The 17,364-nt window shown below is 53.3% G+C and overlaps 1 protein-coding gene across 3 annotated transcripts; it reads left to right on the top strand.

The window, feature by feature from the left end:
* The first annotated feature begins 3,444 nt into the window (after window positions 1–3,444).
* Window positions 3,445–16,526, top strand: LOC141937608 (electroneutral sodium bicarbonate exchanger 1-like). Of its 3 annotated transcripts, XM_074855547.1 has the most exons (24): window positions 3,445–3,508; window positions 4,981–5,062; window positions 5,407–5,541; window positions 5,981–6,116; window positions 6,330–6,490; window positions 6,864–7,052; window positions 7,194–7,249; window positions 7,370–7,527; window positions 7,892–7,979; window positions 8,465–8,611; window positions 8,791–8,882; window positions 9,356–9,530; window positions 9,668–9,801; window positions 10,502–10,747; window positions 10,849–10,954; window positions 11,352–11,513; window positions 12,148–12,261; window positions 12,615–12,776; window positions 13,327–13,578; window positions 14,328–14,396; window positions 14,932–15,105; window positions 15,205–15,336; window positions 15,757–15,854; window positions 16,368–16,526. In XM_074855547.1, exons 1-24 carry the CDS (start codon window positions 3,461–3,463, stop codon window positions 16,420–16,422), a joined length of 3,171 nt encoding a protein of 1,056 aa, XP_074711648.1. In that variant the 5' UTR covers window positions 3,445–3,460; the 3' UTR covers window positions 16,423–16,526. The 3 variants fall into 3 exon arrangements, with proteins under 3 accessions (XP_074711648.1, XP_074711647.1, XP_074711649.1); XM_074855546.1 differs by lacking the exon at window positions 3,445–3,508 and having other exon boundaries at window positions 3,955–5,062; XM_074855548.1 differs by lacking the exons at window positions 3,445–3,508; window positions 15,205–15,336; window positions 15,757–15,854; window positions 16,368–16,526 and having other exon boundaries at window positions 3,955–5,062; window positions 14,328–14,511; window positions 14,932–15,074.
* The last annotated feature ends 838 nt before the right edge of the window (window positions 16,527–17,364 follow it).

Raw genomic sequence — 17,364 nt, 5'->3', positions numbered from 1 at the left:
CAGAGGCAGCTGTCGACCTGTTCTGCTGATGAGGGAGGCCTTTGGCTTGAGCACAGACGAAGAACGTCTTGCTTGACCTAAGCATTGCTACACTGCTCTAAAAGTTTAACCTTCAACACCACTGCTTTAAAAATAGGGAAAACAGATCACGTCTCATTTATCGTTTGCTGAGAACAAGACAGAATCTGGGCAGTGATACTGTTGGGTTGATGTTCAAGTATCTGCCATACATCTCTGAGTGCACAGGGGACTGTCACCAGGTTCTGTAAGAAACAACTGTTTTCAAAAAGAGTTCTTCATAGAAAAAGTTGGTTCAATGCTTAAAGGGGAAATTCCCAGAGTACATTTCTTCCGACATTCTGATAGATTTGACCGTTTCAAAGAAGAGATGACTCCTTCTTCTGAAAGGAAAAAGATGCACAATGCTACTCTTTGACTCCAATGGATAAAATAACTTGCTAGCCTACAGTTTCAATTCATTGCAACTCCGTCACTTTCTCCATCTTCAAAGGCAAAGCCTCTAACAGGCAAGGACTGGGATTGCCATCTCCATCCCCAGGGGAAGGACACCGGCAATTTACACTTCAGTATTAACTCAGAACAGATAAGGAAGGCTTAATGCCTGAGGCCACTGACCCTCCTGCCATTTTCTGGGAAACCAAAAGGTAAAGGGGAGAGTTGCAAGAAAGCCCAGAACAGACAGACAGACAGGCAAAGACCAAGGCTCTGAACAGCTCCTGACAGAGCCTCTTGGAACTTTCTCATCTATAAGCTGAGGACTCACAGACAGGATAAACAGGCTGTTACATGGGTTGAAAATTTGCTGGACCACCAGGCTCAAAACCCGACTGACAGCAGGACACCCGGCTAGCAGCTGTAACAAGCGGAGCACCCCGAGGACAGGTACTGGGGCCCACATGGCTCAGTATTTTCACTAGTTGCTGCCATGGTGATGATTTGCGGAAACAGACTCTACAACTCGGCGGGAGTTATACAGCAGGTATGTTTTACTCCGGCCAGGGTGCGAGGGGATTTCTCCACAAAGCTTGCACACCAACAGCACATTTTACCAAAAACTAACAGAGTGTGGATATGCATATTCATTGGATTACATAACACAAACATACATATGCACGAGTAAGGCTGGGTTAGTTCAAAAGGCTGGTGTATACGAATAAGTTCATTCGTATTTATTTTCGTACCTCTGGAAAACTGGCCTCTGGTGGCATTGAGTCCTGTGAGTAAACGAGGGGGGCTCACTGCTTTACTATAAAGTGAAGAAGAACTTGAAAATTTTATGTGTGCATAGATATTACAGACTTGCTGGAAAAGTCAAGAGTCACTTTCCAGCTGAAAGCTGAGTGAAGCTACCATATCTTCTACCTGAAGCCTGAACTGCTTGGTTAGGACAGCCATCACCTGGTGACATTTTACAGTAAAATCAATACGCGAAACTTTTCCGTAAATATGCTAGCTCAGTGACAGAGGGTCAGTGGCACTTGCTGGCCTAGCACCATGTATGACAAGCATAAAATGAGTTGTGAATTTTGTCCTTAATTAGATGGAGATAAACACACACGTTTGTATTACTTACGTGCACCAGCGCACAACCCCAGTGGGTGCAAGGGTCGTTCAGGATGGATTTTAGTATATGTCATGTATGAGGATAAGCATGTATGAGCCTTACCTAAAAGTATCTTTCGTAAAAGCTGTTTCTTTGGATGCACTTGTTCCTTGTCTGCCAGTGCTGAATGTTCAGCTCCCAGTTCACAGCATATTAAACTGGTGGGACTGAGAACCTGCCAGGGACTTTCTGCTCATCCAGCGGAAGGCAGATGAATGGCTTTACTCTGTCTTTTTGGGGATGCAAAAGGAAAAAAAGCCTGTGAAACCTTGCTGAGCCGTTGTTCCATTTTCACTGCCAGCATCTGGCTCTCGCTCCTTCATTTGCCTTTCAGAGATGCTCCTCATCACAACCAACCTGTACGACCACCTCTTCATCAGCCAAAGGGAGATTTCTGTGGCCAGCATTGATGACCAGGAGGAACTTGTTGCCACAGATGTGTGTACATTTAGCAAGGAGAGACCTCCACCATCACCACTGTTACAATCAGCTGATCTATCCGCTGTGCAGGCAGCCATTGACATTTTGGGCTTCAGCCCCAGTGAGAGAATGGGGATTTACAAACTGACAGGGGCAATCCTGCACTGTGGGAACATGAAGTTCAGGCAGAACCAGACGGCATGGAAGGTAATACACAAATGACTTGGAGAGACGTATTTCCCACTGTTTTCATACCATTTTTCACTAGAAATACAAGGAGTCTTCCAGGAAAGAAGCAGTTTCTCCTTGATGAACATAAAAATGAGGTTCAACCTTCAACTTACCACCTTCTGCAGAGTCATTTTCTGCATCCACTTTTTTCCTGATGGCTCTGCTGAAGGACCTTGTGTCTGGGACACATTACTGTAGTGTTCACCAGTTTCTGGTAACACATCGAGAATTGTTCTGCTTGTGTGACATTGTGGAGAAGTGGCCTGAAGGGAAAAACACTGTTGTCCCATCACCAATGCACTCACTGGTTTTACCATACCTGTTGGGGCTTCTGTAGCCACTCAAATCATGAGGACCAGCCCTACAAGGCTGTTTGGAAGAGTAAATAACATTTTTCAAGCTTTTGTGCATAGTGTAAAGCCAAACAGTTTGCCAGGTTTCAGAGTGAGCTCTGGCTGGCTCCAACACATTCTGTCTGTCCCGGTTAAGAAGGAAGTCTTTTAGCTTTTTTTTCATTTGTTTTACAGAGGCTGACAAAGCAGCGTACCTGATGGGTCTGAACTCAGCAGACTTGCTGAAAGCTTTGTGCTATCCCCGGGTGAAAGTGGGAAATGAATATGTCATGAAGGGCCAACGAGTGGATCAGGAGAGCGTTAGGGAGCATCAGGGACCTTCCTCTCCCTAAGGGACAGGAGTGGGTGCAGGTCTCAGCTGAGGATGGTCAGGACCATTAAGGCCTATTAGTGCATTTTGTGGGCTGACAGCATCTGTATGTGGTGGAGGGGTGTTTTATTCTGGTGATGTGCCTTGACACAGCTCTGTGAACCATCTCCCTGCTGGTGCCCCAGGCAGTGAATGCCATTTCCAAGTCAGTCTATGAAAAACTCTTCTTGTGGACGGTGATGTGCGTTTTACTCCGGCCAGGGGGCAAGGGGATTTCTCCACAAAGCTTGCACACCCCCAGCACATTTTACCAAAAACTTGGGGTGTGTGGCTTTAAAGCCCTGCCTGGCTCCGCATCACAGCTGATGAGGTCATAATGGCCACGGTGGTGTCTATGGAGCTGGGGCACCCTGGGGGTCACTTGAGCTCCACTCGCTGAGGCTGCAGTGGTGTCCCAGGGGAATCTGACTCCCAATTGCTCTGGAGGGTCGATTGTCCCCAAAACCGGTGACTGACGCGAGGATGAACCCGAGTGGGGGTTACAACATGACCCTTCTGGAAGAGTTACAGGTATCACAGCTGGGGCTCTGCCGAGGGGCTGAGCATCCCCCAGCCAGGGGGAAAACTCTCCCTGAAATCCCTCTGGCGTTTCCCCGGTACGCAGGTGGACGGGCAGGGGGAGACGCTTTGCGCCGGGGAGGGCTGCTGGGGCAGGTTTAGCGTCGCTGGTTGGAGCACGGAGGAAAAGCGTTTCTAAGAGAGAAGGAGACTGTCCCCCTGTTGTCCGTGGGCCGTTTGAAAGCTGCAACTCCCAAATCACTCCATTTATGCCCACTCTGACCCCCACGGAACACGCTTGAGCTTCTGATTTTAGTTAAATTGCTATTTTATTTAAATTGCGATCTAAAGCAATTTTATTAAGGCCTTTCATCCTGTGATTTTTCCAGGGTTGGGGTTTGGGGTTTTCTTGACAAATCCAGAGGGGAGCAGGACATGTTGCTCAGAAGGGACGGAAGGTGGTGGAGGCTGTCTTCGGGGAGAGGGCAGGAAAGCCACAGGCGCACGCTAACCTGGGTGCCGGGTAACATGGGCAAGTCCCGGGAGCTGGCAGGCAGGTAGCAACAAGTCGGCTCTGAAATAAGTGCTCGGGGACCAGCAAACTTGTCTCCAGACAGGAGCGTTTGTTCCTGTTGCCCATCAGGTTAACCGGTGCCATCGAGTGCTTCCAGGAGGCCCTTTCAGAGTCGCAGTTGTGACCTGAGCGTGAGACCCAGTGGCTGGGATTTTCTTGCTTTGAACACGATAATCCTGGCAATGCCCTTCCCCAGCCCTGGTGGTAAGGGGAAAAGAGAAGGCAAAGGACTTATTTCTGTTTGCCCCTGTAGTTCTCCTTCAGCTTTTAAGGCACAACTGCTCTTTGTGCAGCGCTGGCAGTGGTACTTCAGGCTAGGAGGGCGTTAGCTCTCAGCCCTTGGCTTTTGCAAGGAGAAAAACGGTGTGTTTGGTGGGAAGCGCCCTTGCACCAAGGGAAGCTGGAGCCTCGTAGGGCTGAGGATGAAGCTTTGCCCTTGCAGGCTCTTGAGAGCCTTTGGAGGTTGTTGGTGGCCATGTCCTGTGGCCAAGGGCCATCTGGTGAGTCCTGCAGTTATCGCGTTTGGAGAGTGAAACTTGCTGTGATAAGAAGTGCAGGGTTTGGCTTTTTTTTCCCCAGTTTGGAAATCCATCTTTGTTTGTTTGTAGAAAGGAAGGACATGAAGGAAACAGTGTTGTTTTTCTGGTCTGAAACCCTCATCTCTCTCCCCCTGTTGTAGATACTTCCTGGCTCGCGTTGTGTACAATATAGGTGATGTTATGAGCTGTTTTATTTGGGTATGGGAAGAAAAAGCTCCTACAAGTCCATGTTTTTAGGGCGTGCCTGGAGGAGGAGACACGCAGAGGCCTCGTGGACTCGCATGGAGGCCGGCGTGGATGGTGGGTGGGAGGACGTAAGGGAGCTCTACACACCCAGCCCCAACTCATACCTTCTTCTCATTGCTAACCAGAGACACGACGAAGAGGCAGAGATTGACCGGGGAAACGTGAGCAACGTTTTCAGTATTCACTATGAGAGGGAGGATTTGGAAGGTGAGTCTCTGCAGGTGCTGTGCTTCTGAATAAAGCAGCACAGTTCTTTTCACAGAGTTTATTATTATGGCTTTTTTAACAAAGGGAAAAAAGGCCCCGTGGAGGCCACGGTGTGAGTTTTAAATGACCCAGAGCCATTGCTTGTTGTTGCTCAGTTGTTTCAAAGCTCGGGTAGAATAAACCTCGATAAAAGGGCAGGTCTGTGACGTTCAGGGATCCAGTGAAAATCACAAAATTAAGATAAGTTGGGGTTTCCTCCTGGGATAGCTGCACTGATTTAACCGTGGTGTCCGCGTCAACCATCCCCCAGTAGTGAGTGTGCTGCAAATGCTGCTTTTCCTCAGGCCACCGGACCCTGCCCATGGGCGTGTGGATGCCGCTGGTGAGGCAGAGCCACTGGCACCACCCACCCCACAGCCAGAAGCATCGGGAATGGGAGTGGGAGAAGGACTCTGCCCCGACGGAGCCGGGCTACCACTGTAAGTCCCGCCGCGGCCTTCACTAAACTCCTTGGGGCTACGTGGGTGCTGGGGTCCATGTGGCTAGCTGGAGTCTCTTGCTGTTCTTCTGAGGGGAAGGTGCATTATGTAGCAAGACCCCCTTTTTCCAAACTTTTCTCAGATTTCTTTCTCTTTAAGGCAGTTAAATGCATAATGGAATTAGGCTCGCCTTCCTTAGAGGGATCCTGGCTTTAAGAATGGAAATGTGGGGAAGGAAAGCTGTCCATTCTTATGCAGAGGTGGAATTGATGCTTCTCCTTCTCCGAGGCTCTGTGCAAGCCTGGCCAGAGCCAGGGGAGAGGGCCCAGCTCAGTATTTGTGGCTGAACTGGTGCTGATCCGATGCCCACTTTGCACGTGAGCGTGACGGGCCGTATTCAAGCGCAGTAACGGGACAGGGCTTTGTCTTCTGCCCCCAGACACCCCGTCCCAGCAGGTGCAGTTCATCCTGGGGACCGAGGAGGACGATCAGCACGTCCCCCATGACTTGTTCACTGAGCTGGATGAAATCTGTGTGAAAGAGGGTAAAGATGCCGAGTGGAAGGAAACAGCACGGTAAGTCTCTGCTGCCGGCTGCGGTAGGAGAGGAGTCCCCGTGCTGACAGCGCCCACAGGCTCTGCTTTCTGCTCTGCGGGAGATGAGGCTTTGCAGCTGCAGGTGCTGCTGTGAGGAGCCTTCTGGTCTCGGCACCCCACAGCTCGATCCCGGGGGCTGCAGAGCTGGGGCTGTTTTCTGGCAATGGGACTGACGGTGCCCGATGTCTGCAGGTGGCTGAAGTTTGAGGAGGACGTGGAAGATGGCGGCGAGCGCTGGAGCAAGCCCTACGTGGCCACGCTGTCCTTGCACAGCCTCTTTGAGCTGAGGAGCTGCATCCTCAACGGCACGGTGCTGCTGGATGTTTGTGCCAACAGCATTGAAGAGATCGCAGGTACCGTGGGCATGGCGAGTTGCAGTCGATCGGCCAAGGAAACTCTGGCAAAGTCTGTGCTGTAGATTGCTTTTAAGTTGGTTCACTGTGTGGAGTCAGACAGAACGGCCAGACAGGGCAAGAGAATTGCATTATTTAGAATGGGAAATAATTACCTTAGCGGAGTGATGAATGAGCACTTTGATGATGTCTTTTAGCAAAAGAAAATTCTTGCTGTGGCTGAAAAGGATGAACTGCGTTAAAACGTCTTGCTAAGCAAGGCTGAGCCTGCGTTAGGGTATCCTGCGTGGCACAGCTCTCCCTGGGGGCTTCGGGGGTCAGGACTTGTGGGGGTTTCTGCTCTGATGGCTTCATTTCCCTCTGCCATCCCCAGACATGATCCTGGGCCAGCAAGAACAGTCCACGGAGTTTGACGAGCACGTGCGGGCGAAGGTTCGAGAAGTTCTTATGAAGAAGCATCACCATCAGGATGAGAAAAAAGGAAAAAAGCTTTTTAACATTGCCCACTTCTTTGCTGATGAGAGCAAGAAGCCGCCAGACCTGCATGCCCTCGACAAGCCAGGTGAGGGTTCCTGCAGGGCTGCGGCCCCATTAGACTGTTCCTGGCAGAGGGGAAGCATCCCAGTTGCACTGTGTCTGTCTTTCAGACTGTTTTTCTTTTTCCTACCAGCCCAAACACTCACCCCTCTTCCTTATCCCACAGGTGCAGAAGCTAAAAATGGGGAGAACCAAGAGACCGGCACAATGGGTTTAAGCAAGGTGAGACACTCCTAGCTTTCTTACACTTTTGGGGCCAGATTTGCTCTTGCAAACTTGGCTGCAGAGTTCTGCGGGCTTTGTTTTTGGCGTAATTGCCTGAGAATTGCTTGTTGTGCCCAGGCGGAGCTGCGCTTCCTGAAGAAAATTCCCGCCGGCGCTGAAGTGTCCAACGTGCTCGTAGGAGAGCTGGATTTCCTTCAGCAGCCCATCGTGGCATTTGTCCGCCTGACCCCGGCTGTCCTCCTCTCCGGCATGACAGAAGTTCCCATCCCAACAAGGTCTGAAGCACAGAATTTTTATTTAAAAAAACCCAGCAAAACAACATCAGATTGCGTGCATCAGTTTGGTGTCCCAAGGGAACGAGGCCAGCGGGAGCAAGCACGTTTCTCCCCTGCACATCTCCTCACCATTGTTTCCCCCTTCCCTGCTGTATCTTTTAAACCCACTGGCCAATTTTAGTGAAAGTTGGCCCAAAAGTTAGATTTGGGATCGGTTTTGGTGAATTTCAAATTCACCACAGAGTCGGTGAGCCTGTGGGTCCCCTCTTGAGCTGTGCTCTGGGCTGGGAGCTCCCGGGGATCTCCTTGGGTGCCCTTTGAGCAAGGGCACGTTCGTCTCTCTCATGTTGTTTTTCTTGCCCAGGTTCCTGTTTGTTGTGCTCGGACCAGAAGGAAAAGGCCATCAGTACCATGAGATCGGCAGGTCCATGGCTACTGTCATGACAGAGGAGGTGCGATGAGATGAGAGATCTCCGGGTCATTTTTGGCTTTCTTCCCCTCTCCCTGTCTGTAGTAGTGAGGAAGAGGATTTGCTGTCCTAGCTGCCCGCAGCGGTCCGAAGAGCCCACCCCTCGTTCTCACCCCAAAGCAAACATGCGCATTTGCTGGAGGCTGAAATCCCACCCGGGGTGCATCCTGCACCTTGTCCTTCTCCTTGGGGTCCCCAGCATGCTGTCCCCAGTGCTGGCGTCGTGAGGGACAGGAAAACTTGCCTTGCTCACGAAGGAAAAGGCTGTGGTGTACCGTGGGGGACGGGGCCTCGTGCAGATGAGTGCAGATACCTGGATGCACAGATTTTTCCTTTTGAGGGAATATTTCCTGCCATTTGCAGCAGGAAATGTGGGGAAAATGACCCTGCGTTTAGCCAAGAGCTTATTGCACTGCTGAGGCCATCCGAGATGGGTTGTCCTCTCACCAGGTTGTCTCCTGTCGGCAGGTTTTCCACAACGTGGCCTATAAAGCCCAGAACCGGGCTGACCTCGTGGCCGGCGTTGATGAGTTCCTGGATCAGGTCATGGTCTTGCCGCCAGGAGAGTGGGATCCATCGATCCGAATCGAGCCCCCGAAAAACGTCCCTTCGCAGGTGGGTGCTGCGGCGCAGGGAGGCGCGAGGGGGCCGGGCAGGACGGCAGCCCGGCTGGGGATGCTGCTCAGGGGCCCGAATTCCCAGGGTCTGGTTTGACACAGTCACATTCCCAGAGCAGAAGCAAGGCAAGCCAGGGCTTGCAAATCCGTACCTTTATCCTACTTCCATTTCAACAGCAAAAAAGGACGATGCCGGGAGCTCCCGATGACAATGCTTCTCACAGCGAGCTGGAGAAACACAGCAGTCCTGAACTGGAGCGAACGGGAAGGTGTGAGCTTTAACAGTTTGGGTTTTTTTTCTGTTTGCCTCTCAAATCTGAGCAGGCACCTTCCCTTCTAGCAGGTTCCTGGGGTTAGCTGGTTGAGTGAAGGGGCTCCACGTTACCAGCTTGGTCCCCTGGGCTGGGCAGGTGGGAGATCTGGGCAGCTGGGCTCAGCCACAGCATCACTGCACACAGGTTTTCCCGATTTGGGGTGGAAGCAGATGTGTAAGTGCCTCCAGGTAGAGCTCTGCTGCTTCCCAAAGCAAGGGACTGTTGCAGTAAGAGGGGAGAGGCTCTCAGGTTGTGTCCTTTTTCTTTTGGTTGGAGGGGTGTGTTTGTGGGCCTGTTTCTACTGGGTATGAAATGGGAGGAGGCGAGTGCTGCTGTGGAGCAGCGCTTGTGAGGGCCCTTCTGCAGCAGAGCAAACTCCCATGTGTTCTTCCACGGGAACAGTCTATTTTTATTGTCCATTCCTCCAGGCTCTTCGGAGGTTTGATCCGGGATGTGAAGCGGAAAGCCCCGTGGTTCTGGAGCGACTTTCGGGATGGTCTGAGGCTGCAGTGTCTGGCGTCCTTCCTCTTCCTCTACTGTGCCTGCATGTCCCCCATCATCACCTTTGGGGGGCTGCTGGGGGAGGCGACCGATAACCACATCGTGAGCACCTCTCTGTGTTGGGTGACATGGGGGAGGGTAACACTCGTGCAAAAGTCCTCGCTGCAGTGAATTTGCTCTGGTTTTGTTTTTTTCCCTCATGATTTATTCCCTGACTGCTGCCTCTCTTCCCCGCACAGAGTGCCATGGAGTCGCTGCTGGGCGCGTCCATGACCGGCATGGTGTATTCCCTCTTTGCCGGTCAACCTCTCACCATCCTCGGCAGCACCGGACCTGTCCTTGTCTTCGAGCAGATCCTCTACAAATTCTGCAAGTAAGGCAGCCTGCCGTGGCTGGGTGCTGCCAGAGCCTTCAGAAGGCAGCAGTGATGGAGAAAAGATGTTTTTCTTCTATTTTTTTTGGTGGTAGTTGTTAGATTTAAGTTGTCTTCTGTGTCCAAGACATTGCCCGCTGCTGCTTTGGTATGTGATGGCGCCCTCAGCCTCTGAAGGATGGATGGGGGCGTTTGGGGTTTCTAGGGTTGAAGTGCAGCAGCGGCAGGAGGAGAATCCACAAGAATGTGGATGCCCAAGATGGGCTGCACAAGGAAGACGAGGCAAATCAGTCTGGTTTGGGAAGGGGGGAAGACTTGCTTTTCTCTGAGTACAAAAACAGGCACTTTTTAGCCTGGATTTTGCTGGGAGACGAACGACATTTCCCCCAAATATCCAAATAGTTTTTCTGTGTTGGGCCATGGGGGTGATGGGGGAGAACACCACCTTGCGCACCAGCTGCAATTAGCCTCCATTAGATAACTGCTAAATGATGATAATGAAACAACTGGCCTCTCCTTCTGCAGCCCCCCACTCTGCACCGCAGCCCCGAGGTTGTCTGTGGTAGTACACGGCAACTGCATTTACCCTCCACAGCCTTGACGGGCTCTTAAATTGCTCCCAGTTTCCCCCTTTGCGGGAAGGCCCGGCTTGGAGCCTCGTGCCGGCCTTTCCACCCTTGGTGTCATTTTGGTTTCCCAGGGAGTACGCGCTCTCCTATCTCTCTCTGCGGGCGTGCATCGGGCTGTGGACCGCCTTCTTCTGCATCGTGCTGGTGGCCACTGACGCCAGCTCTCTGGTGTGCTACATCACCCGCTTCACTGAAGAAGCCTTCGCCTCCCTCATCTGCCTTATCTTCATCTACGAGGCTCTGGAGAAGCTGAGTCACCTGCGGGAGATCTACCCTGTGCACATGCACAGCAAGCTCGACTTGCTCACCACCTACTAGTGGGTTTTTCCTCCTAAACCACGGCTGCCCCTTGGCAGCAGCTCAGGGCTGCACCCCCACCGCCTTCCCCTGACCCCTCTCTTGGCTCCTCTCCTCCCAGCTGTAAGTGTGAGGCACCGACCCATCCCAGCAACAAAACCCTGCGCTTCTGGGAGAGCAACAACATCAACGTGTCTGGCATCGCCTGGGAAAACCTCACGGTGACTGTAAGTGCCCTGAGCCATTGCTGGGGGAAGGGACGATTTGTCTCTTCTCCTTTCCTGCCATGGTTGTCTTAGACCTCCTTCCCCATTCCCTCTTTCTCTATCCCCAAGAGTTTCCAGCATTGCCTTCCCCTCTGGTGTCTTCTTCAGCCATGGCTACCTGCCATTCTGGGGGAGGATGTGCCGTGGCTCTGTGTTGTGGTGTCCCGTCACATCCCATCTCTCCGCTCTCCTCTGTGTGGTTCCATGTGTCACTCGTTCAGCTGCTGCTGCTCATTAACTATAAATCTCCAGCAGCTGTCAGAGGGTCATGGACCACAATCCTCAAATCCCGCTCGTTATCCCAGGTTTCCTTGCCGCACGTGCGCTGCCTTTGTGTGCTGACGCTCTGTTTCTCCAGGAATGTCGATATTTGCATGGAGAGTTTCAAGGACCTGCCTGTGGACACAACGGCCCCTACGCGCCCAATGTCCTCTTCTGGTGCTGCATCCTCTTCTTCTCCACCTTTGTGCTGTCGAGCTTCTTGAAGAAGTTTAAAACCAGCCGTTACTTCCCAACCCGAGTAAGCAGAAGATGGTGGCCCGCAGCAGTCCCCACGCTCATTTCCCAGAATGGCTTTCCTGGAGCACTGAGCAGTGTTTACCACCACTTGGTCAAGCTGGGAAACACTGACCTTGGAGACCGAGCTCTCCATCAGCTTGTGTGTCCCTCACTCATTCCCATGAGTGCAAAGCGATCGTAGCATTTCCCACCTGCCTCGCGACCTGCCCCGGAGTGATTTTTTGCTCAGGCAGTGGGAAATCAGGTCTTCCAAAGTGTCGGGTTTTTTTCCCACCTTCTGTGTGTCATGTGCTCAAGGGGAAAGTTGGTTCAAATGAGGAACAAACGGTGCCTCGGTGCCTTATTCCCATTTTAGCAGCGAGCGTGGCTGTAGTGGCAGACGTCTATTTCCTTATTTCTTAATTTATTTTTTTTAAAGGTCTGAATTCAAACAGCCCTTTTCCACCCAATTAAGCACCAGATCTCTCAGGGACAAACACAGCAGCAGCACCTAACCAAGGGATTTGGCTGCATGTCTGCAGAGGCGGGTGGGGGGTTTGTTAAGCAGCCTTCACGTTGTTGATGTCCCCAACTCTTCCACCTCATGTTAGGGCCCCATTTGTGATGCCCCTCTCAGCTCTGGTTTCTTGACCCAGGTACGGTCCACAGTAAGTGACTTTGCTGTTTTCCTCACCATCGTCATCATGGTGCTCATGGACTTCATGGTTGGGATCCCGTCCCCGAAGCTCCACGTCCCCCATATGTTCAAGGTAACGGGGGGGTTTGGCACGGAGCTGGTTTCAGCTCTTGGGGATGCCCCAAGGGGGTGTGGGGGCAGGACAGGGCTGAGTCTGGAGGAGGTGCTGGTGGTGTGCCCATCTCTTCTTCCACCTCCGAACGCATCGTTTCCTTCTGGAAGTGAGAAGACAGCCCCAAACTAGATACCTACAGGAGAAGTATCTGTAGGTGCTTGCACAGAGGACACTGGCGCTGCTGAACCCCAGGGGAGAGGGTGACGTGAAGCCAGGGCTGGGAGATGCTCTGACAGAGGCAGGGAGGGAAAACCAAAGCCAGCGAAGGGACTGGGCTGGGAGATGATGCTGATGTGTGAGCTTTGTTGCAGCCTACCAGAGACGACCGCGGGTGGTTCATCAACCCCATAGGACCCAACCCTTGGTGGACGGTGTTGGCTGCGCTCGTCCCAGCTCTGCTCTGCACCATCTTGATCTTCATGGACCAGCAGATCACTGCTGTTATTGTGAACAGGAAGGAGCACAGGCTGAAGGTAAGGGGCTGCAAGAGATGGCCCCACCTCTAGCCCACTCTGGGCTGCAGGGATGGGGAGAAGCTCCAGATGCTTTGTGAAGGCCTTGCTTTGGAACAATGTCAGGCTGTGGGGCAAGATGCTCTCCTGAATTAATGATGACGCAGGGAGCGAATGACAGGGGAGTTCAGATGAGCAATCTTTTGAAGCCCCAAAGTAATCTTAGAGCAATATAGAAGCACGTTTTTGTTTTAAAATGTCGGCAGCGGCTGGGGAACGAATTGTTTTGATGCACTGCCAGGGGTAACTCAGTCACATCTTACTTGCAAGTGGTGGGAATTTCTTTATGAATGAAAACACCAGTCTCTCCAAATCCACTTTGTCTGAACTCCTGCCAGATTTTGCTGCAAGGTGCTTGCGCAGAGGCTGGCTACGTCCTTAGTCGTTTCCAATTCTTGTTTTAAATTTTCAAGAAGTTGGCTTGTGCTCAAGTAGGGTTTGAGCCTGACTTGCAACGTTGTCCTTGCTCTTGTGCTGTGGGATGCTGTGTCTCTTGTTTTGCTCCCTGCAGAAAGGATGCGGGTACCACCTGGACCTTTTCATCGTGGCCGTGATGCTCGGGGTGTGCTCCGTGATGGGGCTGCCCTGGTTTGTGGCTGCGACCGTCCTGTCCATCACCCACGTGAACAGCCTCAAAGTAGAGTCCAAGTGCTCAGCTCCAGGAGAACAACCCAAGTTTCTGGGGCTACGAGAGCAGAGGGTCACTGGCTTGATGATCTTTGTGCTCATGGGCTGCTCCATCTTCTTCACTTCTCTGTTAAAGGTAGGAGGAAAATGCAAAACACCCAACCACCGCAAGCTTCTTGGAGGTTATGCACAAGTAGTCCCCTCTCTGCAGGGCTGAGCGGTTGTGGAACGGAGGAGGAGGGGATCCCAAACCTTGGGGCTTGACCCGCAGTGGGAACCAGCCTCGGTCACACTTTCCAGCCCTTCAGAGCCCCGTTTGCTGCGCTCGAGGCAAGCGAGCAACGCAACGACGGCTTTAACTTTCAGGCGACTTTCAGGCCCACCCGTGTTTATGGGTTGCAACTAAGTGTATTCAGACCAGGACATCTGCTCTCTTTCAAACAGGCAGCACTTCACTGGTTGCAGTTTGCTCCCCACAGTGCCTCAGAACTGCCGTTCCCAGTAGCTGAACACACTGACATCATCCCCATGTGCACAAAGTAATCTTATCTCTAGGCTGAAAGGAGGCACGTTGCTTTTGCATGTTGCCACAAGAATACGTAGAAACAGAACATGGCGTATGGTGGCATGGGTGAAATCCCCTCTTTTCCTCCAACCTTTCCGGAAAAGAGGATTATTCTGATGGAAGGTAACTCCAGGGTTCAGCCTAAAGCAGAGCATTAGCTCACTCGCACTCACAGAATCTCTGATGGGGAGAATCCGACACACCTCTAACCCTGTGGAAAGTGGAAAGCTTTAGGCAATTTTAGGCAGTGCCTGTAGAAGAGAGGAGTAATACTGAAAATGCAGTTTAACCCCCCAAATGATTGCATTCTTTGTTTTCAGTTGATACCAATGCCTGTGCTTTATGGCATCTTTCTCTACATGGGCGTGTCGTCGCTCAGAGGAATTCAGGTACGGACTCTTGTGCAGCATGTCGGCTCCCTGGTATTTCACCTCCGTAGAAGCAGGAAAAAAGCAGCAGTGTGGGAAAAAACCTCTCCGAAAGCAAGCCACGACAACGTTTTGTGTAAGGGGGAGATTGGTGGAGGCACGGCAGGTGTAGAGGGCTGGGAGGAGCGGGTGGGTTCAGCGCGCTCTGTTACACGGTTTAGAGCAGGTCAGTGTTTGGTTCCATGACAATGGGGGAATTCAGTGCAAAGGGAAGGCAGTTTCTCCCACTGGTGGAAATCCTTGCTGGGGGATTCAGTGGGCCACGAAAGGCTGTTAGTAGACCAGCGTGGAATAATGGGAAGTTGGTGGGCAGCCCTCGTGGGCAAGTTGGTTTATAGATGGAGTGAAGGGAAAGTGGTTGCTGCTCCCAGGAGGAACATAGTGGGATCCAGGATTTCTCACTGCACGTGAGGTGTTGAAAACTACCCGCACGTCTCAACAGGGCCAGAAACTTTCTGCAGTCTCAAGGTAGCCGCTTCTCACTTTTATTTTGCAGTTCTTTGACCGCTTGAAGCTGTTTTGCATGCCGGCAAAACACCAGCCGGATTTCCTCTACCTGCGGCACGTCCCCTTGCGAAAGGTGCATCTCTTCACTGTGATCCAGCTGGTCTGCCTTGTCCTGCTCTGGGCCATCAAGGTGACCCCTGCCGCCATCATCTTCCCCATGATGGTAAGAGCTGGTGCCGCTTGGCAGCGGGATGTTTGCAGCGCTGGAGGGAGATGTAGCATCATCTCTGGCCTCACCGCATCTTCCCTCTTACTCGTGAAGGTTTTGGCTCTCTTTTTTGTCCGGAAGATGATGGATTTCTGCTTCTCGAAGCGAGAGCTCAGCTTTCTGGATGACCTTATGCCAGAAGGAAAGTTGTTGGACAGTGCCAAGAATGAAGCCAAAAGAGAAGAGGTAACACTTGCTGGGTGCTGGGGCTGGACATCACCCTCAGGCTGTGAGATCCCCTGTTTCTATCACAGCTTGTCTTGAAATGTTGGGGGAAGGTCAGGACTCAGCAGAAATAGATCCTAATAGCCTGGATCCCGCACTGCAACCTTTCCTCCTAAATTAGGAGGGAGCTTAACACTTGCATGGAGGTATAATCTTTAAAACGAATTATTTATAGCAGAGGTGATTATTATGGAAAGCTTTGCCCATAATGGAGTTTTTAACGTCCAGTGTTTGGAGTGAAAGGACTTTACCCTGCTGCACTCACAGCTAAAGCTGCCGAGGGTCAGAAGGAGAGGGCAGCAGGCACTGTTTTTGCTGGGTGTTTAGTTTACCTCCACTTGGATCAAAGACAGAGAACTTGATTTGTCCCTCTTGCTCCAGGAGCCCCAGAAGATGATGGAAGCTGCTGTTGCAAAGTCAGTTCAGCTGAAACTGGGGAAGACCAGTGACTCAGCTACCCCAAAGCAGAGCAGTGACAGGTAAAGCCCCGCCTGGCGCCAGGACCCGCAGCAAGATTAGTTGGAGGGGGTTTGGCAGAGTTTTCTCCCCTTGCACCTTCGTGGAGCATCCCACAGAAAGCAGCAGTCAGCTTGTTGGGAAATGCCAATTTAGGGGCAGGGCTGCAGGAGGTGATCGCAGGGCTCTGACCCCAAGCAGAGTGGCTGCCCAAGTCACGTTTGCTCCCAAAAGTGGCCTCATCAGTGACTTGACGGTGGCTGGAGATCCTCATGCTTAACAATGAGGAGTTGCAGGCACGATCCGTCCCAGCAGTGGCTTAGGAGCCCACTGCAGGGCGAGACACCAGCAGGAGCCTTTGCTTGGAGCTGTTGCTCTGCAGTGCTTAGATTTGCCTCCCAAAACTCCTCAGCCAGCATAACCTCCCGTGCTTACGCTGAGCTTTTGTTCTCCGGCCCCCCTGTGCCTTGTGGCTGCTGCGCTTGGTGGCATCAGTTCCCATCCTCACGGGTTGCTGTGTGAAATATTTCTTGCAGGCCGGCTCCCTGTGGATTTGGTATCTGGGATGACACGTTGGAAACCACCGTGTAACGCCCCCAGGGGCAGGCAGGACCCTGACCCACGGGGAAGCAGGATGGGCACGATGGGGACGCACCCACGGACACCACACCGATAATAAAACCGTTGACGATGCACCTTGTTGTAGGGTCTCTGGGGGGTTGTGGGCCCTGGGGGGGTGATCCCCCAACAGGGCCAGGGGCTGCCTGCACCCCGCTTGGGCAGCGGGACCCCAAACCGCCCCAGGGCATGTCATATCCCCAGCGTGTCCCCTGAGGAGGGTGGCCTGTGCCCCTGCACCCCCGTGTTCGTGGGGGTGGGCTGTCCCTGTCCCTGTCCCTGGTGGCAGCCGGCACAGGGGGAGGGTGACCAGGAGGGTCCCTGCCAGTGGCCTGGAGCTCGTCACCGCTGCGGGGCCAGGGGCCAGGTGGGGCCAGCACGCAGGAGCGATGGCGGCCCCAGGACGGCAGCGGGACAGGGACCGGGGGACGTGCCGGGCTGCGCTGGGGAGGAACGGCCCGGCCCCTCCCAGTGCCCCCCCCCAGCGCGTCCTCGCTGCTTCCTGCAGCGTCTGCTGGGTTTATCCCCGGCCCCCTCCCCAGTGCCTCCCCCGGCCCCCACCCCAACACTCCCGGGACATCCCCACCCCACCGCCTGCCCCGCTCCCTCCCCGGGGCGCCCGGGGGCAGCTCCCCGGGCCTTCCCCAGCACATCCCGGGGCATCCCCCGGTCCCCACCGCCCCAGCGCTCCCTTGCCAGCTCTGGAGAGCTGCCTCCTGGGCGGAGGCCCCCGCCGCCAGCGCCAGCCCCGGTGGGCACCTCCGCGGCTGCTGCCACCGCCTCTGCCGCTGCGGATCGGCAGCCGGACGGGGCCGCCCGGGCGCGCACCCCCCCGCGCACATCCCCGCCCCCCCCGCCTGTGCCCGCAGCCAGCACCCAGCAGCAGCTCAGGACACGCGTGGGAGCCACGGGCTG

This window comes from Strix uralensis, chromosome Z, assembly GCF_047716275.1.
Source record: "Strix uralensis isolate ZFMK-TIS-50842 chromosome Z, bStrUra1, whole genome shotgun sequence".
NCBI classification, from domain to species: Eukaryota; Metazoa; Chordata; class Aves; order Strigiformes; family Strigidae; genus Strix; species Strix uralensis.
The sequence above is the reverse complement of the archived record's forward strand: the minus strand, read 5'-3'. Positions and strand labels throughout refer to the sequence as shown.

Bases quoted from the DNA above. Each gene is read 5' to 3' on its own strand.
- LOC141937608 (XM_074855546.1), top strand. From the start codon at position 4,810: ATGGGAAGAAAAAGCTCCTACAAGTCCATGTTTTTAGGGCGTGCCTGG. The intron at 7,980-8,464 runs GTGCGATGAGAT...TCCTGTCGGCAG, and splicing joins CTACTGTCATGACAGAGGAG to GTTTTCCACAACGTGGCCTA. The intron at 13,579-14,327 runs GTAGGAGGAAAA...CTTTGTTTTCAG, and splicing joins TCTTCACTTCTCTGTTAAAG to TTGATACCAATGCCTGTGCT.